Raw genomic sequence first — 12,043 nt, 5'->3', positions numbered from 1 at the left:
GAAAGTATCTCGACGAGCTCCCAAAGAGGCTTCCTCATTAGAGCAACTGAAGACAATTAACAGTCATTACCGAAATGAAAAGTGCAGAGATGCAGTTGGGATTGCCGACGTTGAGCTAGCTACCCATACAATTCGAGTTTACCAATTTGAATGTATAAATGTGTTTCACATAAATAAAAAAGGAGAAATTTGTGGTGCTTAAACGGTTGTGTGGAACTCGAGCCAATGCGTTGCATTGGGCTAATTTGATTGAAACTTTTCGGATCAAGTTTGTGTGGGGAGTCTTACATTTGCCGCACATTTGAGGCCACATCAAAGGAAAAGTTGATGCAAATATATGCCCCGGACTGAAACCAAAACCAAGACCAAAACCCAGACCCACACTCAGACCAAACCAACTAGAATCCATTCAAATGTAAGCAAAGTGAAGGAGGGAGCTGGAGATGAAGTCGGAGTCGCAGATGAATTTATTTGTTCACATTTTGGGGCTGCATTATTGGATATCTCAGCTCGAACTTAACTAATTTTAAAGTTTTCCAAATGAGAGATCTCTCTGTGTGTGCGGCAAGTTCTGCTAAAGTTTTCCCCAGCTCGTGGAATTAGTTGCAATTTTCAGCATCTGGGGGAAAATTTTACATATACTCGTACTGGGTCACAGAAATCGGTCGTTTTGCGAAGGGAGCAGGAAATTGTCTACAGCTGCTTGTGGTTCAGTCTCATCAACGTCATCTTTAAAGTTGTGCTGGAAGGGATCACGACTCGGAAAACAATTTGCGAGCCATTTGTAATTGAAGTAATTGTTATTTGCCCAGCATTTACAAAATTGTTTGCAAACTTTGAATTTGATATTTTATCATACGTTGCCTAAAATAAATAAATATTTAAAATTAATATTGGGTATTGTAAACTGAAGAATGTATGGTTTAGTGGTTTCATCGCCTAGAGCAGGCAGCAAAAACATTCTTTGAAACGAGTTGCCAGTCAAAGTTTACCATCCCGAGGGCATTAGACCATAAAGTGTGTACAATAAAACTAAAGAGTAATATAAGGGGAAAATTACAAAAGAGCTTAGCAAGTTCTTTGACACAGCAGAGCGGCTACCTCTTTAACTCACACGTAACATATACTTTTTGCTTTATGGCAGGAAAAACTTTATCACTGTTTCTTTCGCACTTCGTGCGGCTTCTTTCGGATCTGTTACATATGCTGCCGGGAATATTGCCAGTTAACCAAGTTAACAAATCCACCCCAAAGGTTCAGTTCCTTTTGTTGGCCACCGCTCCGCTTGCCGCATGTTGTTGATTACACTTTGGACGGTCATAAATTTGTATCAGCGCGCTGTGGAAACCCATACCGCCAGTTGGGAAGCTGCACAAAAAGAAAAGTTTGCAGGGGGGAAAAGTTTTTATTTTACCTCGGCGAGCTCAAGTGAAACTTGAGTGCAGTGTGGATGGAAGTGGATGGAAGTGGATGGGAGAAGACAAGAACTCAATTCGTGGTTGAATTATCATTAACTGCTTGTTTATCGAATCGAAATCTGAGCCATTCGGGGGTCCCCCAAAACGCAATTGAAAAGATACAGAGTGATAGAAAATAGATTCATATTGTAGGGTAAGTAGGTGGGAAATATCTATTCGGAATCGTCCTGTTCGTCCTGCTCGTCCTGCTTATATGCATCCGGGTTACCTTTCTTCATTAACTTCTGAGTGTTGTAATTGAGCGTTAGATCCCGTGTACGGCTCACCATGGCCAGCAGTTCCAGTAGCAAACTTTCGGAATTTCGCGTGTATTGCTCCAGTTCCTTTTCCGTTTCCAGTTCCCGGAAATTGCGAGCGTAGTCCTCTAGATACTCTACCAAAAGTCCATGCTGCTCAGCCACTTCTCGAAACTCGACGGGCATGTTGATGGTGTGGTTGAAGTTCATGTCGAAACTGATGTTCGGTTGAGTGCAGGAGCTTGCCTCCTCGGAGGATATGGTTATATGCGGATTCTCCTCATCCTCCTGCTCTTCGTCGACCTCCTCGTCGCCCAGCATTTCTGGCTCGGATTCGTCGTCGAGATCTGGCGACTTCTCCCCATCCCCGCTTGCGGACTGCAAGATGTCTTCTTCCTTGGCTATGAGCTCCTTAACTCTGTCTGCGTAACGCAGCGTGTTGAGTGTGTGCTCCACGCAGCTCATGGATGGCGATATCATGGCAATCATGCAGGTCTTGTTCTTCTTGCCGCCGACGAAGGAGTCGCGCAGCACTTGGGTCAACTTGGAGCCACGGAAGGGCAGGTGGCTCGACTGCCGGCTGAGCGCTCGAATGCACTCCTTGAGGGCCAGCAGGGATTTGTTGATCTCGGCACCCTCAATGCGAGTTTGGCGATCGGCGGATTGCGTATCCGCCCCACGTTCATTGCCCGCCAAGTCCACAAAGGAGCACTTGCCGTAGGGGCCCCAGGAGTCGGGCATGTGCAGTGCTATTTGGAAGACGGCATGGGAACGCGATGACTTGGCATTCGCCGAGGTCTGGCCGGAGGTGCGCTCCTTGCTGCCGTGCTCAATCAGTCGCAGGACATCCTCCACTTTGGTCACCGGCATCTCCGTTAGGCCCACCACCACGACCTGCTGCCTGCCATCCTCCAGGACGCGCAGCAGCGGCTTGTTGGGCAGCAAGAGATCGAACACCTTGGTGCCGTAGATCTCGAAGAAGCTGCACGTTATCTTGGCACCCATTTCCTGGTACTCCGGCCGGGATACCTCCTCGAAGACATCGCGGGCTGCCATGGCATAGATGCCGGTGCCGCAATCCTGAATCTTTCCGAAGAATTCGCCGCCCATGGTGTGCGTTTTGCCGCTGCCAGTTTGTCCGTAAGCAAAACACGTGGCATTGCCGCCCTCGAACATGGTTCTGATCAGGGGACGAGCAGTGTGATCGTAGACCAGCGCATTGGAGCACTCCTCGTCGAAGGTGTAGTCGAAACGGAACTTGTGGTGCTCCAGGAACTTGGTGAGATCCACCTTGAGGCGCATCTCGTGAACGATCAGGGTGTCGGCACTGGGCACTGAGATGATGTCCAGGTTCTTGGTGTTCTCCTCCCGCCGGCTCATCGGTCGTTTACGCACACACACCGTAATTTGCTGAACAGTAGCACCATTGGGATCCAGGCATCGAAGTGGGGAAAAGTTCAAGGTTGAGCGGTATTGGCGCAGCATCAGCGACACCTCCCAGTTGGGATTGTTCGGATCCTTGCGACGCATTGCATCCTTCTCCTGCAGCTGCTCCACCTGGCGCGCCCTGCGCTTCTCCCGCTCCTCCTTCATGCGATTCACCTCCCTCACGACACTGGAACAGCGTTGGCTGCTGTTGTTGTTGCTGCCCTTGTGGCCAAGCTGCGCCTTGCTGCGACCTTGGGTGGGGCTGGCATCCCGGGTCGGCCTACAGGTGGCCACCCGAGGGGTGTGTGATCTGGCCTGCTCACGATTTCCCGCAAGAGCAGGATCCGTCTTTCTTGTGGCAATTTTACTGCGACAGTCTGGCACTCGTATGCGTTCTGTATACGGATTTCCAGTGTGGGACTTGCGTAGGGACAAAGGTGCTCCGGGCGGACTCAGGGCCCTCGGCCTTGGCAGCATGGAGTTCGGTGGCTTGGCTGGCGGCGATTGATTCTCCGCGAATATGTGACGGTTGATGCCAATCAGTGTGCTTAATGGCACCTCCTTACCCTTGACCACTGTGCCCTCGGTCCACTCGCCCGTTATGGAATCATGCTCCAGATTCTTGGCAGTGCACACAACCGGATGCACTCGACCGTCACTCCGCTGGAAGAACAGCTGCTCGCCGATCTGAATGCGATCCATATTTGTATTTTTTTTTAATTTTCAGCTTAAATATAGTTTTCTTGATTTGCAAACCACAAACGAATTATGATACAATCTTTTATCGACCAGATGTTGCCTCTGTAATTTACTGTCGAGTGTGAGTTTGTTGAGCTACTGAAAATCGTTTGAAATTTAAGATCGAACCCCTAACGCCCAGCCTACTTTTCGTTTTGTTATACAAATTTTATATTGATTTTTGCATAGTTTCTTCCAAAATGTACAAAACAACTCCGTGCGAGGTGGACTACTCGGTTTTCTGGTTGACTCAAAGTTCTAGGGTACTCAAAAATTAAAAGGCCTTCTTAAAGTAAAACTACATACGTAGGTCGCTTTTGAAACCTTTTGCTTCCGCTCTCAGAACAATTTTATGGCCAACATATTTGGGGTGTTGGCTCGTAAATTCCTTGGGTTAGCAGCTTCTTTTGATATATGGCTCTTGGCTCGTTACGGGTTAGTACTTTTCAAATTAGATTTGGGCCCCTACCTTTCTCACCCCCCTTCTGTGTGTGTGTGTGTGTGTGTCATAAAGCGAAGGCAGGACCTTTTCGTATTTACACAAGCGTGCACATTCCACAAATAAATAGCTCTCGTTCTGTTGTCTAGACATGTGATTGGAGGACAATTAAAATACATCTGCTGCGAGGCAAACCCTTCGAGGGATCAAAGAACGTGCTGTTCCCAGTCGGTCAGGTGTAAAAACTAATTTACGGCAATGCCAGTCGAGCAGCCAGCTGCCCCAAAAACCGCAATCGAAACCCCAAGGTGAATGGCTGTTTAGAACGGGGGACACTCTGCCAACTGTGACTGTGACTAGCATGCCTTTCTGGTCTAGTTTGGCTATCAGCTAACATACTGGGTCAGCACGGGGTATATGGACCATAAATCTCATGGCTGCTGCAATCAGGGCCTGCAATCGCAATCGCAATCTGCATCAGAAATCAGAAATCAGCGTGCAGTGCCAACTTGTCAGGGCCGCATAGATAGCGACCAAACTGGAAACTGGAAACTGGAAATGGCGTCAAGGGCGCCATAAATGAGAATTTCCGTTTCATTTCCGACCGTTTGTTTGCGATTGTGTATGTGAATGGCACTGTGTCTCTGTGTGTGTGTGTGCCTCTGTGCCTCTGTGTGTGTGGCAGTGCGGTTCATTTGTGGCCCATAATGAGCTGGCAAAATGTCGTGGCTCCGTATCGATTTTCGTTTAAAGTGCCGGCCAGGACCACCTAATGGCGTTCGGTGTCCCGAATTTATGGCAACTTGACCTCGGCCATTTGTCAGCATTAGAACACAATTGGATAGCATGGCCGTTGCAGTCAAGGGCATCATAAATGGGAAACTGCCAATATGGGGCCCTCGTTCAACTTGGGCTCAAGCGAGCTTATGTCCACAGGCATCGATACAATTCAATTAAGTATTAGAAATACCGCCTTTGGAAAATTCAAGCCAGTCTGCAGAATATTTATGCCAACTCGGTCGGTGGTGGTGGAAGAGACACATAAATCTGTTTTCCCACGACGCGATAAGCGGCAAAACATGTTGATGCAAAGGCGAAATAAAATATGTCGCCTAAATGGAGACCAGGATGCAAAGCCCGAAGATTTATGCGTTTATAATCGCTGGAGGCCATAAATTATCGCCAGCAGCTTCTAGCTGCGAAATCTACGAGTCATCGATTTTCCAACGAGATGTCAGTCATAGCAAACACTTTCTTCTACTTTGTTCTACCAAAACATGTTAATACTTACACCAAACACACAACACAAACACTTAAATTAGAAAGAAGTAGCGCAGTTAATTTGGCAGGATGTTTTCAGGAATACTACCCATGATGCAGCATACGCGAAGGGCCACGGTGCCACTAAGTGGCGTCTCCGAGTCCATTAGTGGATCGATTAAATCATCCAATTGCAGAATGCAACTCCTTTCGCGGTAAGGCTACTTTTACTGCTCCATTCGAAGAGTTAAAAACCAATTTCAGCACCGGAATTCTTCTACTGGACTACAAGCAATACAAAGCAGCACGAACTGTCCAACAAAACTGGCGAAAATTCCACTTTCGAAAGTGTTTCAAGGACTTGAGAGCGGCGGCCATCACGATTCAACGCTGGTGGCGCGGATTCTCGGTGAGAAACAACTACTTGAGGTTGGTGGAGAACATGCTGCAGCAGCGGGTCCTGGATCACCACCACCGGTCGGCCACCAAGATTCAGGCCCTATTCCGAGGATGGAAGAGCCGCCGCACCATTCACGACCACAGCAAATTGCTCAGGAAACAGGTGTGCGCCGCCGAGGATCTGCTCAACTGCGTGGCCTTCAAGTTGCATCACCTGCTCCGCACCTTTGCGATTCCGGGCGTATATTCGCTTAAGAACTCAAAGTGAGTTATATCATAGTATCTATTTTATTGAAATACCGCCTTACTGCCACCAACAGCTGCTTGTCGCGCATAGAGAAGCTGCTGGCCAGCTTGCACTTCCGGTTTCACAACGGAAGGGTAAAGTCGCAGCTGACAAAAGATTTGGACGATCGAAGCAGGGCTACGGAAACTTTCAGGAAGAGCAACAAGTTCAGCAAAGTCCCTTTCGAAGGAGCACGCTATTGGAGCCAATGCAAACCGAAGTGCGATGCCGCCTTGAAAATGTCCAAGAATATTGACAGGCGCATGTACAGGATCATCGAGATATACGATGCCTCTCAGCGAGAGGCTCATACGGCGTTGGTCGAAAAGAATAGAGTGTACAGTAAGTTGACTTATGAATATTCTCAATAAAATTTATATTTGAAATTATTTCACAGGAAAGCAAAAGGGGCTCATGAAGAACGTGAAGAAGGCGGCTGAGAAGAGTAAACGCGACTTCTGCGGCGATGTCATTGCCAGCATGAGACGCTGGAAAATCCTGGTGGACAACGATCTCAGTGTGGGCAAGAACATATTTAAAAACCCGGAAAATCTAGAGAGGTTCATTACCGAAATATCACAATACGCAAATGAGTTCGAAAACTGCACCTGCTATTGCCGCATTCCCGTATTTACAGAAATCTATTGTGGCTAAGTGTCATACAAACCAGTAATATAGTACCAAGTAGTGAAAATAAAGACATTTTTACAACTAACAATTTTATTAGTTTAACTACTTGCTGCTCGCCTGCAAAAATTACAAGTATACAGAGTATTTGCATCACTACTCAGCCAAAAATCGCATTAAATATGTCGACTGCAAGGAAATAGAAATATTACATCCATTCATATCTAAGTTTGTTTGTATCTCACCAAATACGTTGCCGAAAAATCGCAGAAGTGCGGTGGCAAACGAGGGTCTTTGATAATCGGTCCAATTATCCGTCATCTGATCTGTTTTGGCCAAATAAACAAATAATCATTTAAGTGTTAAGCCTTATTGACTTGAGGCATTTCTCACCTAAATGCTCGCAATCCAGCCGCTTGTTCATTGTATCGCCTCCGATGGGAGGAGCTCCACTCTCATCGAAGTTGGTGTTAATCGGATCCGTCATGGTGAAGTGGAAATTTACTATAAAAACTCACAATTTCAATTTGAAATACACTTGAAAATGTTATGGCAGCTATGATTTGGCTTTGGGGTATGAGTAAGGAGACTTAACAACTGATGCAAGGATTACTAGGTCGCTTTGTTCTGAGAGTAATTTATTTTATTTTTGAAATCAAAAGAGATTCCTTCCCCAGGAGTGTCTTAAAAATACCGTGATATCCGGTGTGCGCATTCAAAGACGCAAAACATGCAATTTTCCCTCCCAACAGCTGCGAGTTACGAGCCAAGTGTGCGATTTATACCATAAACTTTTCCAGCCAAAACATTTGAGATCCGCAGAGAAAGCATGCAAATGCGGAGTGGAAGTTAGAAGGCGAAATGTGGAATTTGGGGCGGGATTTTCTCGGAACCTGTCCCTGAACGAGCATAAATTAAGAGGCCAGGTGCCGGTGCTTTTAATTAGACACTGAAACACGGCTTCGTCTGGCCAATGTCCAGGGGTTCGGTTCTCTTGTCCTGCTGGCCAGGACATCAAAACAGAGCTCCGAACAGCAGGAGACTTGGTAATTGTACGGCTGGTCTTCATCATCGTTGTTGAAGCTCCATAATAATCACCATCCTCAGATATGCAATTAGAGGACAAACGAAAAATGTGTCTTGGTCAGGCGCTGTCATCGTCATCGTCATCGTCGCCCAGGGATAAATACATATTTCCCAGGCTCTAACGCTCCATGTGTATATGCTTATGTACAATGTATATACTTATATAAATGAAATTAACCATATTCATCAGGGCCACAACTAAATGCAACATTTTCGGCCGCTAATGACGAGCCTTGTCGTCGTCGTCTTGGACAGCAACTTGTGTTGCCCCAGGGCCAGGTTCTTTATCACTCGGTTAATTACTTATGTCGACTTCCTCCCCCTCGATCCTTTGGGTCAGCCCCCACCATCGTGGGGTCCTTGGATGCTGCTCCACTCAGGGCAGCGAATTTCGTTTATTTTGCGGCTGACATGACAGCTCTCTTGACGTCTTTCACTGGCATTGTTAAAATGAATCTCGGTGCGGCCAACAGGTACATCTTGCAACCATATCCTGGCAGCTAGTTAAGCTCAACTAGGATGAGTCTTCATGGACAGCTGCGCATGGAAGGGTTTACGTTTTTAGTCACTAGTTTTAAATGCGACTTTTTATACCCAGCTCACAGTACACACTACCTAGTGAGTTCGATGCCAGAAATAGAGATAACTAAAATGGTGGCTTAAAAAATTCACTAATTTAAGCATATTAAAACTTTTTTGGCCAAATAGCAAAGCCATTTGACAGGGCTGCCGAAACTTTTTCATTTTTGCACAGCTTTTTGGTAAAATCCCAAGCAGCTTTATAAACATCAGGGAAGTAGGCAGGCAATGGGGGTTAAGCCTTCGCAATGATGCAACCAAAACCGAAATAAAGTTGCATAGCCAACAGTTTCACTTTCAGTTTTAATGCATTGTGGCGCTAAAATTTCGGATTTTTCCGCCTCTTGATTAAATGTGTTAAGAGCCCAAGTTGGGCAACTTTTCGCTGGCCAAGATAGTTTTTCCAATTATTCGAGCAGCAAATTTCCCCCCCAAAAAAAGTGGTGCAAAAAACCGTAAGTATTGTTACTTTGCCTGGTAATAGAAATTAGCCTAGAATAATATTGTCAGCTCAATCGAGTGCCTGGTTTCTAATGAGCTTGCTGGAAAATTGCGAGGCGTTTGCACATGTCTAAGACCCATTTGATGGGGTTTGTTTGGGAGGTGGGCCATTTCAACCGCAACACAAGGCGTTTCAAATGTTTCCTTTCAAATTAATTAGAAGTTTGCGGTGAGCAAAGCAAAGCAAAGCGAAGCGAAGCCATGTAGCCTGCTTGCCCTTTTCATGGACATCATCATCATCGTCATTGATGGCAACCGAGTAGGCCACAAAATGGTTTTCGGCCAACAATGAAATCTGAGTTCTAATTGCCGGCACACAAACATATAATTAACTAAATAATGAGATGAGTGGGTAAGTGGGTGCTGTTGGGTGGGTGGTATCTTAGCCATTTGGCTGCTGTAAACGGCATTCGTAATTACCTTTGATATGCTCAGCTACACTCGCAGCAGTCGGGGCTTTCAATTAATGCTGCCATACTGTCGTGTTTTGTTACGCTCTTTGTAAAAGTTTTTTAATTTATTGGCCATAAATTCGAGCACGTTTGGCCATCATTGGCACCTGCACAAAGCCGCTAAAGCGAGTAGTAGCAAATGCGCAAACAAAAGTATCACATAATTCTTTTGTTAAATAATATTTATCTCAATTACCATGTTCAATGTGAAACGCAGCGTTTGTAAATGAATGTTGTTTGTAAGTGGTAACATTTTGCAAATATACAATTAAACAGTACGACTGTACAAGTCTTTCGAATAAGTTAAAACACATTGAGAGTCAAAGTGGCCAAAGTCAAATCAAAGATGGCCAAAAACTTAGAATGAGCGGATTGGGATCAGACAAGGGTAGAAAAAGACAAAGAGCAGCCGATTAACATTTATTGGGTCTGAACTTTAATTTGCCTTGTTGGCCGAGAAGCTTACCTCTCGCTGACCTTTTAGCCATTTGACATTCGAACTGGGTCCAGATTTATGGGATTGCCCGTGTCGATTAGTTAGCCATAAATCTTCGCTGTTTGCTTATGGTCAGCAGCCAATCCTGTTCAGCCGATCAGCTTGGTGACCTATACGAACTATACGATTCACGCATTTTCCGGGTCTTGCCACTTTCGCAGATATTCTAGACCTTCTACTTTTCCGACAGCAAACAAATTTACGAGTCATGGCTGGCAGAAATGTTTTTCTTTCGTTCTTCATCATTACAGCATTAACAGGTTAACTCATTTTAAATGAAATCTGCGCTGAGCGAAATATAAATATATGAACAGCAGGAAAACGGAAAGAAACAGCGCTGGACTACTAATTTGCAAAGTTTTCACGCTGACTGAACTTTAACCCTGCCGCAGGTGCTAAAAATGATTTGCAAAATGCAAAACTTTTCGTTATAAATTCATAGCAATATATAACTAACAAAATAGTAGAAAAGGAAAGCCAGCGATTCTGCGAAGAAGTTAAAATTGCTCAAGTTTTATATTCATTTTACGTTTGCTTTGAATTATGTAAAAAGTTTAATCAAATTCCACCAAATCGTTATACTCAAAATATCTTTTATTTTTAGGTTTAACCCCTGCACGTTGATACGTCAGACTAACAACTTAAATAAATAGTGCTGAAAACAGTTTAATTTTAATTTTAATCCAAGGTAAATATAAAAAGTGATTAATTAACTATTGCACATTGCAAAAAATGTAAAAAAAATTGCATTTGTTTTTTTACACAGTTCGATTGGAAATTTAATTACGAACTCAACGAGATATGACATTCCATATTTGGACTACTATTTCGAATGTTGTGATCAAAATTCTGATAATTATTTACGCAAAAAAACGGAAAATCGATTTTCGCCAAAATTTCAATATTTACGATTAGTATTTTCGGTATAACTAGGCCAAAAATGGTCAGAGAGCAAAAAGAATTACATTTTTGTACTCCTAGTTACCAATATTAACCAACCAAATCACTTTTTGACCGACTTTGTTAAAATAATTTTTGGCCAAATTTTCGCGCTTTTTGTAAGGGGTAACATCATCAAAAATTGCAAAAAATTTGAAAAAAATAGATATTTTTTTGAAAACACAGTTCGATTGGAAATTAAATTTCGAACTCAACGAGGTATGACATTCCATATTTGGACCAATATTTCGAATGCAGTGATGAAAATAATGATATTAAAGAACAGAAAAACGATCTATCTATATACATACTATGTGTAATATGTAGATTGATGCAAGATATAACAAGTAGTCAGGAAACACGTGCTAAGCCAACTAAAAAAAGGGTAAAAAGAATACCATTTATGCGAATTCCAAAGGGATAATTTTGGAAACTTCCACACAAAAGAAACAAGAATGGAAAAGAAAAACTATAAAGTGGAATATTTACATTCCTCTTTCGGCTCGATGTCATAAATCTTATACACCTGGCTGTGAATGTGTAAACGCCCACGAGCTGGCACAGATAAATTCAGTGCCAAAATATTTAAAGTCTATTTGTTAGGGCCAAGAAGCGAAGGAAAACAGCGGCAAAAAGCACGTGAAACTCGGCGAAGGAAGCCAGAAAAACCGCGAGTACCACCTGAAAAATGGGACACAGGGAGCAGTAGCATGAAAGCCCCAGAGAAACCCCAACAATTTAACAACTGACTTCATGTGAACTGAGCAAACATGCAAGTGTGTGCACACACACGGACTCCCACACACACACACACTGACTGCCTCGTACACACACGAACTCATATGCGTGGGTGCAAAAGAGAGAAATGGCAGGAAAATTGCAAGCAAATTTGTTCTCCCCTGTTCGTCTTTTCTATGACTGCTCATGCTAGTTTTCCTTAGATTTTCTTTATGTTCCCAGTGGTTCGATCAATACTGCAGCTTTTCAATTAATAATATTACATTTTAGGCTACTAAAAATACTATTCTTCTTCTACATTTAAACATAAACTCTGTTTTTATACAACTTTCGTATTAATATTAAGCTAAAGTAACTGGTA

At 44.0% G+C, this 12,043-nt stretch overlaps 3 protein-coding genes across 4 annotated transcripts; 1 reads left to right on the top strand and 2 right to left on the bottom strand.

Moving 5' to 3' along the window:
- Positions 1 to 1,499: 1,499 nt before the first annotated feature.
- Positions 1,500 to 4,094, bottom strand: LOC6531781 (kinesin-like protein Klp59C). The gene has a single exon (XM_002092532.4). The coding sequence runs from the start codon at positions 3,842 to 3,844 to the stop codon at positions 1,631 to 1,633; it is 2,214 nt and encodes a 737-aa protein (XP_002092568.1). The 5' UTR covers positions 3,845 to 4,094; the 3' UTR covers positions 1,500 to 1,630.
- A 1,448-nt stretch (positions 4,095 to 5,542) lies between these two features.
- On the top strand, positions 5,543 to 6,982 carry LOC6531780. 2 transcript variants are annotated; one of them, XM_002092531.4, is made up of 4 exons: positions 5,543 to 5,794; positions 5,844 to 6,242; positions 6,299 to 6,606; positions 6,662 to 6,982. In XM_002092531.4, the coding sequence occupies exons 1-4, from the start codon at positions 5,670 to 5,672 to the stop codon at positions 6,916 to 6,918; spliced, it is 1,089 nt and encodes a 362-aa protein (XP_002092567.1). In that variant the 5' UTR covers positions 5,543 to 5,669; the 3' UTR covers positions 6,919 to 6,982. The 2 variants fall into 2 exon arrangements, with proteins under 2 accessions (XP_002092567.1, XP_039228750.1); XM_039372816.1 differs by having other exon boundaries at positions 5,704 to 5,794; positions 5,872 to 6,242.
- On the bottom strand, positions 6,967 to 7,491 carry LOC6531779. The gene is made up of 3 exons (XM_002092530.3): positions 7,285 to 7,491; positions 7,137 to 7,217; positions 6,967 to 7,080 (listed from the first exon to the last, which is right to left on the bottom strand). The coding sequence occupies exons 1-3, from the start codon at positions 7,376 to 7,378 to the stop codon at positions 7,052 to 7,054; spliced, it is 204 nt and encodes a 67-aa protein (XP_002092566.1). The 5' UTR covers positions 7,379 to 7,491; the 3' UTR covers positions 6,967 to 7,051.
- Between the last annotated feature and the right edge of the window lie 4,552 nt (positions 7,492 to 12,043).

The sequence above is a fragment of the Drosophila yakuba genome, chromosome 2R (assembly GCF_016746365.2).
Source record: "Drosophila yakuba strain Tai18E2 chromosome 2R, Prin_Dyak_Tai18E2_2.1, whole genome shotgun sequence".
Classification (NCBI taxonomy): domain Eukaryota; kingdom Metazoa; phylum Arthropoda; class Insecta; order Diptera; family Drosophilidae; genus Drosophila; species Drosophila yakuba.
The sequence above is the reverse complement of the archived record's forward strand: the minus strand, read 5'-3'. Positions and strand labels throughout refer to the sequence as shown.